Below are 15,255 nucleotides of genomic sequence, written 5' to 3' on the forward strand. Positions count from 1 at the left end.
CATGATCTCAAGGGTCAAAAAAGTATCTCTGATCCCATCTCTTCTCATCTGGCTTTGGCTTCTGTGTCTAATTTGCAAGTTAATTTACATGTGCAGCTAACCAGCAATGAAGCCTTTCCTCTCCAAGTTATTTCTCTCCCATGAAAGCAGAGAATTTTGTGGGTATGGGTGGGCTTGGACCTAAACCTGCAGAAGCCAGTTGAGTGTCTGCTGAGAAGTCCACAAGGGGACTTTGCAGTGAACGTGGCCACCTTCCATCCTTTCAGTGAGACCTTGATGTGCAGATGGAGACACAGTTGTAGTCCCCAACAAATCTTTATTTCCAGCCTCTGGGCTTGGTTCCTGCTCCGTTTGGACTCCCGGGACACCTTTGCTTCTCCACCCTGCAGGACAGGCTGGAAAGGCTTGGCACTTAGAAGGCAGTCATTTCCCTTTCATAGACAACTTGGAAATGTGGCAATTTCCTCTCCCAGCCAAACCCTGGAATCGCGCTTGCTGCTTTGCTGGTCTCAATCCAGCAAACTCTGAATTTCAGGGAAGAGAAGGCAAAGTTCAAACCTGTATCCCAAGCACTGGCTGGAGCGAATTCTGCTCCATGACTCACGAAGCACCCAGGTGAACTGAATGATTGCACTGCTCTCAGTCAGCAAAATGAATCCACTTGCCTAACAGGGCAGTTGGTGCATCCAAGCCCATCTCTAAGGAGAGTGTGCAGGTGTCATACAGTCCCTGGCATTGCAAGGTCTGGCTTATGCCCATGAATGCACATGGGATTATATATTAGTGCATCCTGATTATATATCCTGCATCTGTGAGCATCCTGCTCTGCATCCCTTCCCCACCCAGCTGCTTCAGGGGTGGCCCATGGGTTGAGAAGGCAGTAATTTGGGGAGGGTGGTCCCTGACCAGGCCTTCCATCACATTGATGTGCTTTTCAGATAGAAAATAGCAATTCCGATCTTGAGGACTACATCAGAGCAACCCTTAAAAACCAAATTAAATACAGCTGGCAACTGTGTTTTTTAAATAAATATGGGTTGCAGCCTGCATCCAGTTCAGGGGAGCAATGTCTGCATGTGCTTTTCAGGCCAGAGAGACCTTTTCATATCAATTGTGTGCTCCTCTGGGTAACGTTTCCTACCCTCCCACTCAGCAAGAGCTGTACTCACTCTCAGCAAGGCAAGAGCAGCATTTACAAGAGGACAGCTCTGCTGTAAACCCATGGTGCTTGTTCCTCTCCTGCCTTGTAGGATTCATTTTTGGTGTTATGGGCCAAACTACTTCACCTGCCCTGTCCCAGCTGTAAAAGGAGGACGGTAAAATGCACCCAAGACAAAAGCAGGTTGTGAAAACTTAATCAGGAGGTGTCAATAATTTGAACTCCGCAGTTAAAATTGTGGCACTGTGAACTCTCTTTCGGAGGAACTGATGTGGATAAATTCTATTTAACTATTCCCCAAGGGGTCACGGAGATGCTATTATCTCTCTTTTATGTGGAGAAGGCAGAAGGGTTGCCTAAGGATGTGGGTTGCCCAAGGTCAGGAAGAAGCAGAGGTTTTGGTCCACCAGGAATGGGCTTCACTTGGATACAGCTGAAATTTTTGGTTGGTTCATATGTCTCATACTCATGTGTATCCCCTGCGGCTGTGGGGAAGGAAGAACTGGAGGTGGGCATTGTAAAATATCCATGGAAAACACATTTTTTAATTGGTAAGCCTGAGAATATGGATGTGTAAAGCCTGCTCTTAGAGATCTGCTCACCCAAAGAGGCTGGGTGACCTACTTGTTCAGTCAAAGCAGCTTTGATTTTATGTTTCAAAATTGCCCGAAGCAGAACCAAACCATACATAGCAACAATTGAGATAATCATTTAATAAGTGGGGAACGATGAAAAGGGAAGCAGAAACCCTAAACAGCCCATTCATAGTGGGTGAATAGAAAAGTCCTCACATACCTGATTTGTCAGAAATTATTCATCCAAGAAAATTTGGACTCGAACCATAAGACAGTTTTTTCTTCCTTAGCCTCTGATATATGAATCAGTGTCACTTTACATCTGAGCACAGAATGTTTTGACCTATATAATATCTCAGATAGTGGAAATGCAGCTCGAAAAATCTCAAAGCAAAAATGAGAAAGGATAGCATAAGCCAGTAATATGGCATTAGCACATATAGATGTGACTTATCACTGGAAAACATCCCGACAGAAGTCAAAAGAAGAGCGTTTTGTAAATAATAGGATTAGGAGGCAGGCTGATACTTTGTGGAGCTGGCTATACAATCAAACTGATAACAACTAGATTAATAAGGCAATTCAACCTAAACACAGTGTAGCACTAGAAAGCTGTTCAAAATCAATGCCTATCTGGGCAATTTTAATCGAGGTTGGTCTTTGCCTTTTGAAGTCAGGAGATTTGAAACTGCAGGTCAGCAAGGTGTAATCAAATGGACTTCTTTTCTTTTTCTTTTTTTGAAGTGCTTCTCTTAATTAGTGGTTTCCCTCTCTTAATGCTTTCTTCTTCCTTGGGGGGGGGGGTAATTGAAGCAGGGTGGTGCTTCCAGCTTGCCTGTGTTAGGAGGGATGTATGGGAGACCTTGGAAAATGCCAGGTTTGGCTAAACTTGAGGGATTTTGAGCAGCTGGTTTGTATGGTTGGGACCCATGGGCTGTGCTGAGCCTGAGGTTGGACAGGGCATCACCTCCTGTGGCATCGTATCCACAGTGCACGTTGTCTTTGTACAGAAAGAGACTGAAGGGAAGGTGGCCTGAAGTTGTAGCATTGGACACAATGGGCCAAAAGGCTGATGGTTTTGAAGTCACAGGAGCATTTCAGGATTAATAAAGCCAGCAGAGACTTTCACCCAAATATGTCCCAGCTTCAGACAATCTCCACCAAGCCTGGTACAAGGAGCAGTGTTTCTGTCAGCATCCAGCAAAGGCATCCTGGGTGCTCTTGGGCCAGGTCTGTAGCAGTGGCTGTGGCCAGCAAAGCCCAGTGTTGTGCAGCAAGTTACAGGAAGATGTGATAGATAGACAGAGAGCCCTCTCTGTCATCTCCCTCGATGTTCATATATGCAGCAGAATACTTTGTGATCTCTTTGCATGATGATATTTCGTAAAGTTTTGCATTTCAGTGTGTGTGAAACAGAAGCCATGAAACAGCCCTGGAAAGGCTGCTGGATGGGGTCTGTCGGCAGTTGACCTCCTTCCCCATGACTTCTGCACATAGTGTTTTAGGAGATGTGCTCTTAACTTGCCTTCCTCACATCCACCAACATCTCCAGCCCTGATGTCTGCCTGACAAAAACAAACAAAAAAAAATCAGTGACCTGCCCTATTTTTGGTCCTGCTCTGGCAGGGAGGTTGGACTTGATGATCTTCAGCTTCCAATACCTGATGCTCTGTAATTGTGTAATTTCAGGAGGAGACATGCACAGACCAGTTGCTGAGGGCCTGTGAAGCCAGGCTGTGTAAATGCATTTGAATGATGCATTGTGCTGCTTCAGATCAGCACTGCTGTAGCTGCAAAACAGGGATGAGGTGGGACCTCACAAGTCTTCTCCACTTCTTGATTTCTGGGATACATTTTTTTTCCCTTTGCAAGAGACTCTGAGCTCCCACTTATGCAGGGAGCAACATTTCTTTTTCTAAGACCTTAATCTGTACTACAGCGAGTTTAAAGAACTGTGAATCCTGTTTGGAAGGCTCTTTCAGAGGAGACCTCTCTGGAAGGATGCGTGGTTTGCACACTCATCTAGTCTGCTCCCACACTCTGCAGTGAACCCCATTAAGTGGAGGCTTGTTAAATGCCAATAGTCTCTAGAAATAAACCAGTCCTGCTGTTCCCTTGATGCACCAAAAAATGAAACAGCTTGCTGACTCTTGGGTCTGTCAAAAAGAAGAGGAGAATGTCGGAGAAGGAATCTCTGACTTGGCCTTGGAAGGTCTCCAGCAGGAGGGAGGAAAGGGACATCCACCACAGCATTTCCAAAGGTTTGATGTTATATGGTTGTGCTCAACCTAACAAAAGGATTTATGTTGCATTCTGCAAGCCTGAATCTTTTTTGATGACACCAAATGTTCACACACTCTTATTCTTAGTCTTATTTCTTTTTCATTTATGTCTAAAGCATTTGAGATTTTTTTTTTTTTTTTGTGGGACTAGTAGAAATATGTGCTCCTGAGATACATTTTCATTAAGGTGTATATTTCCAGTTAACAATATTTCTCCTGGAGGAGAATTTGGTTCTCTTAATGAACATGTTCATTTGGATCTCTGTGCAGTGGAAACAATAAAAGAGAGCAATAAGCACATGGAAGTTAAAATGTGTTTGACTCAGAGCCCAGCTCCCACTGAGAGTCACAAAGTGGGCAACTGGTTCTTTGTGGCCCCTTTGAAAATAGCAAGCTATAGCAAGAAGCTCTGCTGCCAACTAGATGCAAACCAGTACTTGCATGTATTTATTTTAAGTGAGGATTGACAGGTTCTATGAGTGGCTTTGGTTTCTGGAGGGGGTTGGCTGTGCTTATTCTTCATTATAGCATCAGCCTGGTGCCTGGTGCTGGAAACTTTGTCTCTCTGTTCCCACAGGTCTTGCTCAGGCAGGCCTGGCACCCATCCTTGTGCAGTGGTGTAAGGTCATGGGAGTGACAAGGCTGTCACCTGAGGTCTCAGCTCCAACATGCAGGTGGCTGCCATGACTTGGTCTCGTGGCTTCAACTACGTTGTGTAGTGGAACAAAGCAATCAGACGCTTCTGATTACCGAGAAGTGGGGGTGAGCCGGTATCAAATCCACCTGTGCCCAATCAGGGTAGGCCCCCTATTGAGCATGTGCAAGACCAGGGGGCCAATGAAAGGTGAAACTCACAGCCACAGACTAGCTCACTCCCGAGCTCTCTGTGGAATCTCGAACCCGGGGCTTTCGGCATTGCAGTATTGGGTCTTAACCAGCTGCGCCACGAGAGCCTCACCTTGGGAGCGATGAGCGCTAGTGGCACAATAAAGGTAATACAGTGCTTGAGAGTGAGCTAGTCTGTGGCTGTGAGTTTCACCTTTCATTGGCCCCCTGGTCTTGCACATGCTCAATAGGGGGCCTGCCCTGATTGGGCACAGGTGGATTTGATACCGGCTCACACCCACTTCTCGGTAATCAGAGGCGTCTGATTGCTTTGTTCCACTACAGAGTTGCACTGAAGGAGGGGACAAAGGGCTGCAGGACATTCATGATGGGAGGGGGCTGGAACAGGGACTGGGGTCACTGGGAGGATGAGGTCTCCACAGGTCACCCAGGAGTCTGGTTGCTCGGTTTGGATAAAAGGGAGGTTTTGAGTAGTTTGAACTGAAAGCCCAAGATGAAAATGATAATGGGAATGCTGTCCAGATCATCCAATTCAGTCCCTGCCTTAGAAGGACAGAGGAAGCCCCGTGGCAACCTGGAGATGGAGGAGACCTTTTCTCTGCACTGCTAACACCTGACGGCTAAAAAAAATGTAGAGCTGTATTTAATGCAACCTGTAGGCTGCATGCTGCTTTGATGACAGAGACCAGATGTCTTTGATGGCTGGTTAGATGCGCAGGTATTATTAATTGGGTTGTTTAGGAGCTTTTTTTTCAGAATGATTTTACATTCACAGTGGGGCATCAATGCCAATGGATGTGAAAAGCCCTTCAGAGGCATCAGGACATCTCTCTTCTGGATGGGGCAGGATGGGAATGGCACAGCAGTGTCTCCGGAGCCCTTCAGAGCAGGATCTCTTGACTGTTGAACAATGCTTGGCAAAGAGAAGCTGGGTTTATAAATAATGCATTTCCTTTGTCTTACAGGAGTTCTGGAGGCAGAGGTACAATCAGATCAGCTGTGAACAGCTTACATAGCAAATCTAATAGGTTTGTAAATTAGATTTTGTGTTCATTTGTTTTTGCTGTAAGGCAGCTATTAATCTGCTTCTCCTCTTCGTGGGATAGTGCTGCTCTTATTTAGCAAATGTATCTGTTTATCTTCACTTCTGCTTTGCATTTTCTTAATCGTTTCCCCCCCCTCCTTTCCTCAGCTCAGTGCAATAATCATTTGCAAATAACCAAGAATCTGCAAGTTGTGGTGATTGAGAGAATGAGAGAGTTACTTATTGTGAAAATAAGTCAGTGATAGAAGTTGCCATTTTTGTGGTTTTATTACGTGCTATTAGGAGAGCGATCGCCGTCTCTGACATCAGAACTTCATTTCGTTTTTTTCGTAATGCACTTCTGGAACATCCATTGCTGAGTCATTTCATGGCATTGCAGCTTCATTCAGTGTCTCTCTCTGTTGTTTTTCCAATAAATTCATGTCAGCCCAGCGTTACCAAGCGGCACAGTTGCATAGCTTGGTGACACCATGCGAGGAAGGAAGGGTGATGTCATTCTGTGATGGTCAAAACACAGAAAACAGACAAAACCAAAAAAATCATAGTTATTCCCAAGATTTCTTTACCATAGTTCTTTTATGATTTTTGACACCTTTCAAGTAAGCTTTGCAAGACACGAGGTGATCGGGCAAAGTGTAAGATGTGGACAAATCCAGCAGCCCCAACTGGCAGCCTCTGGAAAGGTGCTGTACAAACCCACACAAAGCCACTGGCAGCCAGCATTTGTAAACATATTTCCTTGCTGTTCTGAAACATGACATAATACGAGCTACAGTGTGCCCCTGAGAGCTCCTTCCCTGGGCTGGAGATGTGCTCCCAGGAGATGGATGTTGACCATAAGTCTGGACCACCAGCTCTGCCCCATCTCACCTTCCTTGTTTACACATTTTTTATAATTGTATTTGTTTACCAACCACTTCCCAGCTGGAGAAAAACCCTTTTCACTTGGAGGGTGGGATTCTCTTTAGCTGATGGTGAGTGCTTTGGCCATGTGTTTTTCAAAGAACTCTGAAGGATGGAGGCTTTCTCAGGACTGCAGATGCTTGTGCACCTTCTTGATGAGATGCTTGGGTATTCTCTTTGGAGGGCAGCTGGCTGGAATCAAATCTTTGAGGGCACCCTTAATTCATGTCATTTGATGTAAATGGTACTGAAGTGCTGGGGCTGTTTTGCTTCTTAGAGCAGGGATTACAAAGATGGGATCTCCCAGTGATCATCTCCAAATGGCAGCATCTGGCTGTTGCCCATCCCACTGCTCATTCCTGAGTCTGGAGCAGTGAGATGGATGCTGTAACCCTTGTGCTTTCTTTTGGATGCAAAAGTTTCCAGGGTGCCAGCCTGCCCCTGTTTGGTACGGGGTGCTCATAGCCTTATCTCCCAAGCAGTACCAAGCAGCTCAGCTAAATTAATTTCTCCTTTGGCTGAAGTGAAGGTTTCCCTTGTCTGATGAGGATTTTAACCCATTGCAGAAGCTGAGCTGACTCCACTTTGGGGTGCTCATGTGTGACCAGGAGGCAGTAGGGCAGCAACCTTGGCTGCTAGAACCACCTAGAAAATGTCTCCGTTAATTCTGGGGACTCCCTGGGGTGTCTTGTCTGCAAGTTTCCATCTGCCAGCCTGTCTTTGCAGAGCCTGCTTGTGTTTCTGTGTGCATGCTTTTCCACAGTGTCAGCTTGTGCTTGCTGTGGGGCTTTGCCTGGCTGTAAGCAAGCAGGTATTTAAGGATTTGTGTCTGTCTGCTTGAGTGTAGCAGAATACAAACAGGCTTTCAGTTCTGCTTTAGCTAATAACTACAATTTTGCTTTTCTGATGAAGTTTGAATTCTAACAGGCAGAGCTGAAGACAGTGATTAGAAGTGCTATTGGGATGCTAACGGGTCCTGTCTCCCTCCCTCTCCCTTTCTTTTCTCTAGAGCTGAAGTAGTAATAAATGACTCTTCATCTCCAGCTGTGGTTGACAGAAGTAATGAAAGCATTAAGCACAACATTAAACCAGCCTCACCCAAATGGAGACACAACCAGACACTCTCTTTGAAGATCAGGTACTGGTAATTACCTATTGGGCAAGAGACAGATTTGGTCCTTTCTGGTGCAAGCTGGCAAATTGCCTCTGTATATCGCCTAAAAAAATTGAGGAAGAAATAAAAGGCCCATCTCCTGCTGAGCTGGGCTTCATATCTGTAAATGATCACTTGGGAATGAATTCCTGGCTGAACCATCTGGCCTGGTGACAAAAAAGCATGAAGCACTTGAGCCCCCATTTTCCAGGCCAGGTAGGATTAATGTCTGATGGTGGTGGGTCATGGAGGAGTGAAGGAGAGCCCCCTCCAGGGATAAAGGCAGGGACCCTCTGCTAATGGTGGCCTGACTGTTCTTGGGAAGGGGTGAGTGGAGAAGGAACAGGCATTATCCAGTTGTAAGGTGTTCCTGAAGAGCACCAGTATGATGGACTGGCTACAGAGCAACGGTAGCCAAGAGACAGGAGTTCACCCGAGTTATTTCTGTACCTGGCCTGATGGGGCTGTTTTCTTCCCCATCCTCAGGAAACAAATCTTGAAGTTCCTGGATGCAGAGAAGGACATTTCGGTGCTGAAGGGGACACTGAAGCCAGGGGACATCATCCATTATGTCTTTGACAGGGATAGCACCATGAATGTCTCACAGAACCTGTACGAGCTGCTGCCCCGCACCTCACCCCTCAAGGGGAAGCAGTTCCCCACCTGTGCCATCGTGGGAAACTCAGGGGTCCTGCTCAGCAGTGGCTGTGGCCCCGAGATCGATGCCCACAGCTTTGTGATAAGGTAAGGGGCCTGCACCCTGCTGCACCATGGGGCTGAGGAGGTTCCAAGGGGTTTCAGAGCTGTGGAAAGGGGCTGGAGCCTTGCTTGGGACCTTGCAAAGTCCTGCTGCAAACTCTTCCACCCACCACCAAGTGCTCCTGCAGGGCCCATGGAATTGCACCCTGTGTCTGAGCCATTATCCCCAGTGGGCACCATTAACCCCCAGCAGCCCCAGTCCCAAGCACTCCCTCCTCTTTTCTTTTTTTACTTTTTTTTTTTTCCCTCTTACAACCAAATCCTGTCCTGGTCTCTCCCATGGACACAATCTCAAATCCTCTCCAAATCACCTCTGCCCTCAAGCTCTGGATGTACCACACGTTGCCCTGACACTGTAGTTGTGCTAAACTGGGTCTGACTCTCCCCTGTGACCACTCCATCCCCAGCACTGATGTCCCCGCAGATGCCCTGCCCCCTGAACCTACAAGAGCAGTTCCTGACCCTCACTGGACACACACTGAATTTGCTACAGAAGATTCTTAAAGGGAGGAGGAGGAGCCCACCTCCTCTCCCTTCCCCAGTACCTAGAGGGGCTGTAGGAGGCTGCTGATGATTTATGTATGTGCAGACATGTGCTTTCCAGTGAGTCTATTATGAAGACAGCCCAATCCATCAGCAGCTCACAGAGGTGGTCCCTGCTGTGACATGGGAATGGGGATAATGTCACCTCTGCCCCCAGCTCAAGCCCGGCTGCTCCAGCCTGTCTGGCTGTTAGCAGCTCCATCCTGTCCATGAGGGATGGGGCATTGTTGTTTCCATCCTTAAGTAAAACCAGTGTGAGCAAAGGAGAAGATTGCTGATGGCAGTTCTGGCAAAGTTTAGGAAGGAGCTTTCATGTCAGGCAGTGAAGTTACAAGAGGAGATCCTTTCTGACTGTAAGGACTGGGATTTTGAGCATCTTCTCCCCAGCCCTGTATGCCAGTGCAGCTTTGGCACAGACGAGCTCTTCCCACCACTTCTGAGCCACCACTTGAACCTGGCAGCATCCAGGCACCCTTTTCAGCAGGGTTGGCAGTGACCAGTGATGGGCTTTGTGTCCAGGATACAGCTTTACCCTTCGGATCCAACATGTATTTGTAGTGAGTGGATCAGGAGGGCCCCTTCTGCCAGTAGCACCAGATTTTCTTCACACCATTCCCTTTGTTTCCCCATCTGTAGAGTAGGGAAAACAGCAGCAATAGTTGATGATCAAGGCAGATGGTTAGGATGCAGTTCCTGCTCGTTAAATACTGTAACTGCTCTGTAAAACTCTGCAGGAGGGCACACAGTGTGCAAACACACAGGTACCCTCTGGTTTTCACCACGCAGGGGGGAGCAGCTCTCTGCATCCCCCCCATCAGCTGAGCCCTGGTGTCATTTGCCCAGTGCCACATGCATGGCACTGCCACAGCTGAAGAGCCTCGGATCACACCTGGAGGAGCTGTAGGAAACCACCGTCTAATGAGGGTGATTTGTTGGCACTTTATCCTGCAGCCCCTCAGCTTTCATCCCTGGCATGGCACAGGAGCTCCTGGGGTAACGTGTGCCTGCATCCCCCTGCTCATCCTGAGAGGAGGCACAGAAAGGACTACAGAAAGAGATGGGGTTTTTTTGAAGGTCACAGACTCCAGACAGCCCAGCCTTGTAGAGACTGTGTCCCAGCATTTACCTCCCACTGGTGTCATTATCACTGCTGGTGCCTCTGGGTCTGCTCTTAGCAGAGACTCAGAAAAAGGACTTGGGATAACATTACCCCAGCAAGACTGAAATTAAGTAGCGAGTGCTTTCCTTGCGTGGGAAAGGCTGCTTCATTTCAAATCTGCCGTGGCAGCAAAGATGGGAGGTTTGTTGCTACGTGGTTTTTTTGAGCCTCACCAGAAGAGATACTGATCCCCACAAACCCACCCACCTGGCACCAAAGCCATTTCTGTCATCACCATTGCCCCAGAGGAATCTGCAGGCACATGCCAGCCTGGTGAGGAATGATGACCCCATGGCTCATCATTACCAGGTCAGAGCCCTTTTAATTTATTCCAGAGACTTTATTGCAGGTTTATTGCATTCTCCTTCCTTCCAAAAGGAGAAGGAAAGGGCACCTCTGTCACTGGCCCCAGCCTTTAGCATGAAGCACCCCTCATATTAGCTGCTGCCCTCTCTTCTCAAGCCCATTTTAAAGGAGCTGCTGGGTGGTTTTCCCCACAGGTGCAACCTGGCCCCTGTCCAGGAATACTCCCAGGATGTAGGCATGAAGACAGACCTGGTGACAATGAACCCCTCAGTCATCCAACGGGCCTTTGAGGACCTGGTGAATGAGACCTGGAGGGAGAAGTTGCTTCAACGCCTCCACAGCCTCAACGGGAGCATCCTCTGGATCCCGGCGTTCATGGCCAAGGGGGGCAAGGAGAGAGTGGAGTGGGTGAACGAGCTCATCCTGAAGCATCACATCAACGTCAGGACTGCCTACCCCTCACTGCGCCTGCTCCACGCTGTCCGAGGGTGAGAACATTTCTGGTTGTGCTTGGAGCCCGGATCTTGTGAGCTCTCCTGAACTGGAGAGCCATCAGTGGGGTTTTGTGCTGGAGGCAAAGAGCAGGAGTTTTTCCTTTCTGCTGACGGTGAGGAAGACTTCATCAGGGGTGGCTGGTCCCAAGGTGACAACTAGAGACCACCTCACAAGCAGGGTCTCCCCACTCCGAGTGTGAGGATTTCTAGCCATGCAGTGTAACAAGACTAAGTCTTCCAGTGCTTGCTGGTTGTGAGCCTGGATGTGACCACAATAACTCCAAGACCTACTGCTAGGGCTCTCCTTGGTGGACTGTGTGTGTGTGTTCTGGCTTGCAGAGTTTTTGTGGCAAGGTTTGTCACCTTGTGCTTAAATCACACATCCAAGTCTTGTAACGCTCCTCAGGTCAGCAGAGGACCAAGGGATATTCACCAGTAGCCTGTGTGTTCCTGTGATGGTGCTAACTGTACTGCTCATTGTAAATGACCAGCCCACATGGTCTGGTCCTGCTGGTTAGATAAATAGAACCAGGTGGTAGTAAATAGCCTTACTGGGAGAGGAGGATGGGATCTACCTGTAACCAGGTGTCTGGAAGTCACAGGTGTGGTGGGGATGAGCAGGCTATAAAAAGAGAGCTCAAGCAGTGAGACTTCCATGTAAATGGTTTCATAATGGGGTAGGTTCTTGCTTTTTTGCTTTATCTCTCTAGTAAGGGTCAGTATTCATTAGGCACTTAGAGAGTCAAAGCAGGTGGTGGCTTAAGCTGGAGACAGCTTAATGTCAGTAGTTGTCCTCCCTGATCCTGACTAGACCCTGTTGCTCTTCTGGGATGGGAATTCAACTCATGCAGTTGATGCTTCCACCTCTAAGCCTCAGCATTAATGTTTCTTGATCTCTCTGAGCCCTTCTTCCCAGCCCACCTTTGAGCCTGAGCTCCTCTGCTCATATGGTCCATGCCGGGGATTGCTTTGTCCCAGCCAGGCTGATGTGTTTGTGTAGGATATGGGCCTGGGACAGATTTTGGTGTCCTTTCCTGCAGGAACAAGCCTAAGGGGTTGCTCTGGGGAGAAGGGTGTGAAGGGCAGCTCTGCAGGCAACCCTGGCAGGCTGGGAGGAGCAGAGGCTTTGGTGCTGCTGTGCATCTCCAGCAGCAAGAACAGCCCCAAGTGCCAGTGTGTGAGCCTTCCCTGGACCAGACAGGCGTCTCACAGCAAATATTGGCTCTGAGGTAAAGAAAGGGAAGGAAGTGACACTGCAAATCACAAAAAGGGAAGGAATTAAAAAAAAAAAAACCCACAACCCAAATTCTGAGCTATTTCTAGCTCTAATTGACTTACTTTCATCTGTCAAAATAGAATTTAAGCTCCTGTAATAAGCCCTTCAAGTCAACAGGCTGCTAATCCCATGCTGGCAACCATTCCCAGTGCCAGAAACTTCCCATAGGAAGCTTCACAGAGGGATTGGCAAGGGCTGGGCATCACTTTCCCCCAGGGGACGAGGAGTATGCCTCCATCAGCTCTGCTGCTGAGCTTATCTTCCAACTCACAGCACCCTCCTGGCCCTCTTGTGCTGCAGCCCTGGGTCCAGCTGGGCTGGCTGGCACTCAGGTTGTCCCTGTGGATCTCCCACAGTGCAGTATTGGAGCCCCCACTGGTGGCTGGCAGGTCCTGCCTGGCTGGAGGGGATGCAGGAGGAATTTTGGGATGAGGCCAGGGGTTAAGCGCTGTCTCTCGGTGCACGGAGTGCTGTGTCACTCTCCTGCAGGGCTTGGAACAGTGGCTTCTTTCTGCACGTGTTAGTGTTCCTGTAGGTTTGAATGGGATCCTGTGCAAGAGGCTTGGGTTTCTGAAAACTTACTGGGGCTCAGAGGGATGTGACCATTCAGACCATGTTGGTGGGTGTCTGGGATGGATATCCATGTGGTTGGATCCTGGCTGATGCTGATGACAGGCTCTTAAGTGTCTGAGCTACAGCTGAGACCTCGAGCCTGGTGTCTGGGCTGGTCACCATGCTGTGGGGCAATAGAGGAAGATGGGTCAGAGCTGCACTGTGGCAGTAATTCAGTTCTAACTGCAGAAGGCAGTTCTGGTCCTCCTAAGGGGGCTGCCCTTTAAGCAAAAGTAGCTGCAGCCTGACCTGCCCTCCTGCTCTCACACTTATCAGCAGGAAAACAAGGATGCCTGCTAATTAACGATTAATTAATATAATTAAAACTTCAGGCCCCTCAGCTAGCTAGAACAGATGGGAGCACTTGAACACCTACCTGATGTGTTGTGTCCTGGTCAAGGAGCTCTGCAGAGGGAGCACCCCAAGTGAGGGCTGGGGCCAAAGGGCTTCTCTTCTGGGAGAAGGCTGGAATCAGTGTTAACCTTTTCCTTGATGCAGCCTTCTAAGGTTTGGGGTCAGTTGGATTTAAGGATGATTCAGACAGCGCTGTATGAACAGCCAAGGAGTAGGAGGTTGCTGATGTCCTTGGTGCTATAGAGGCAGTTCCTTGGGTACATGTAGAGTTGTCTTGATCATGTACTCTGAGCAACTGATATGATGTTTGGGATGGAGAAAGGAGTCTTTTCTCAGGTCTGATGAACTGACAAAACTGATAAAAATCACTAGGAGTTTACTATCATCTTCTGGGATACTGGTTACTATCATCTTCTGTGATACTGATTCCTAAGTTCATCCTGTATTTTTGCTTAGGAGCTCCTTGCTGTTTTATGGTTATGGTCTCCAATGACTTCCTCTGTCTCTCCAGCTCTCTCTGAGGCACATGCCCATTTATAGCATTACACTTTTATTTGACAGATCTGAGATTTGTGAAACAAATAAATCTTGTGCTGTGCAGCAGAGAATCAATAATCCACAAAGTCCCATAGAACATCACTGGGCTAGAGCAGGCTGCAGTTGCAGAGGTGTCCTGTCTTTTCCTTTGCTGGCTAAAATTACCCTTTATCATTGATCCTTAGTTGATTTGGAAATCCAAAAAAAAAAAAAAAAGGGGTTAGTCTTTTAGCCAAGACTCTCTTATTTTACTCTTTTATTTTCAAGGAGTAGCACTTTCTACAAAGACTAATTTTATCTCAGAAAACTTTAGTTCAGCTACAGAAAGCTTTGCCATTCCTCTTCTTCCTTCACTTCCAAGTGAAATCCATTTGTGAGTTCTTGACTCCTTGAATGGCAGTGTTTATTGTCCTGCTCTGCTTTCCCCCAGACTAGAATGCACCTCACTGGCAATTGACCATTCTTGCCAATAGTTCTCAGTGCATTGGGAGTGTTTGTAAAACGTGTTTTGCTGAGATAAGTAAAAAGCATTTGATTTCATCCTCAACAGAACCACTTAAGAAATCACCTTGCTAGCTGTGAGGGTGCCTTAAATGTTTGCTGATAGCTTTTTGTGTTGATGATTTTGGGCAATCTGTGCAATAGGATGGAGACTTCTTACATGGCATCTTCATGCTAGAAGAGGAGAGTGTCATCAGCATTTTGATGGAGGCTGTCAGAAGGAAGCCAAAACCCCACCTAAGGCTGAGGAGGAGACCTGTGCTGTGGCAGGGACACAGAGCTCATGGGGACAGGGACAGTGCCATGTGTGACATTTCAGGGATGTGTGACTCACTTCAGGACTATTTTATGAAATGTCTCCTGAGCAATTGGGCTGGTGAGTGCAGTGCTCATCACCTGGCTGGGAAACAAGCAAGCTCCTTATAAGTTATCTGTTAGTGTCTCCAAAAAGCCTTGTAATCCCTATTGCCAAGCAGCTTTTGTCAGAGAAATAACATCAAATGCAGGAAGCAGGGGGAAAAATAATTGTGTCTGGAGGCCTGACTATTGCACCTTGTGGAGGATTCATGGACATGTTTCAGTTTGCCTTGTGTAATCTAGTCTAGCACTTCTGTGTCCATCACAAGGGTCTTTTGGCAGTAACCAATTCTAATCCCAGAAGATTTTGTTGAAGAGCTGCTTGAAAGAAAAAGAAAAACAAAAAATCAATAAATCTTCTAGCTCCTTGGCTGGGTCTCCTGTTAAGTTTAAG

General features: G+C 47.6%; 1 protein-coding gene across 2 annotated transcripts in view; it reads left to right on the forward strand.

Moving 5' to 3' along the window:
- The window catches only part of ST8SIA2 (ST8 alpha-N-acetyl-neuraminide alpha-2,8-sialyltransferase 2), a 30,495-nt gene that overhangs the window by 9,693 nt on the left and 5,547 nt on the right, over positions 1-15,255 (forward strand). Inside the window, exons 2-5 of one of the 2 annotated variants that reach the window (XM_008495765.2) lie at positions 5,828-5,890; positions 7,820-7,948; positions 8,450-8,707; positions 10,925-11,218. In XM_008495765.2, coding sequence (XP_008493987.2) covers positions 5,828-5,890; positions 7,820-7,948; positions 8,450-8,707; positions 10,925-11,218 — 744 coding nt within the window. The remainder of the gene's footprint in view (positions 1-5,827; positions 5,891-7,819; positions 7,949-8,449; positions 8,708-10,924; positions 11,219-15,255) is intronic. The other variant, XM_030456932.1, reaches the window with a different exon arrangement.

Source organism: Calypte anna, chromosome 10 (assembly GCF_003957555.1).
Source record: "Calypte anna isolate BGI_N300 chromosome 10, bCalAnn1_v1.p, whole genome shotgun sequence".
Lineage (NCBI taxonomy): Eukaryota > Metazoa > Chordata > Aves > Apodiformes > Trochilidae > Calypte > Calypte anna.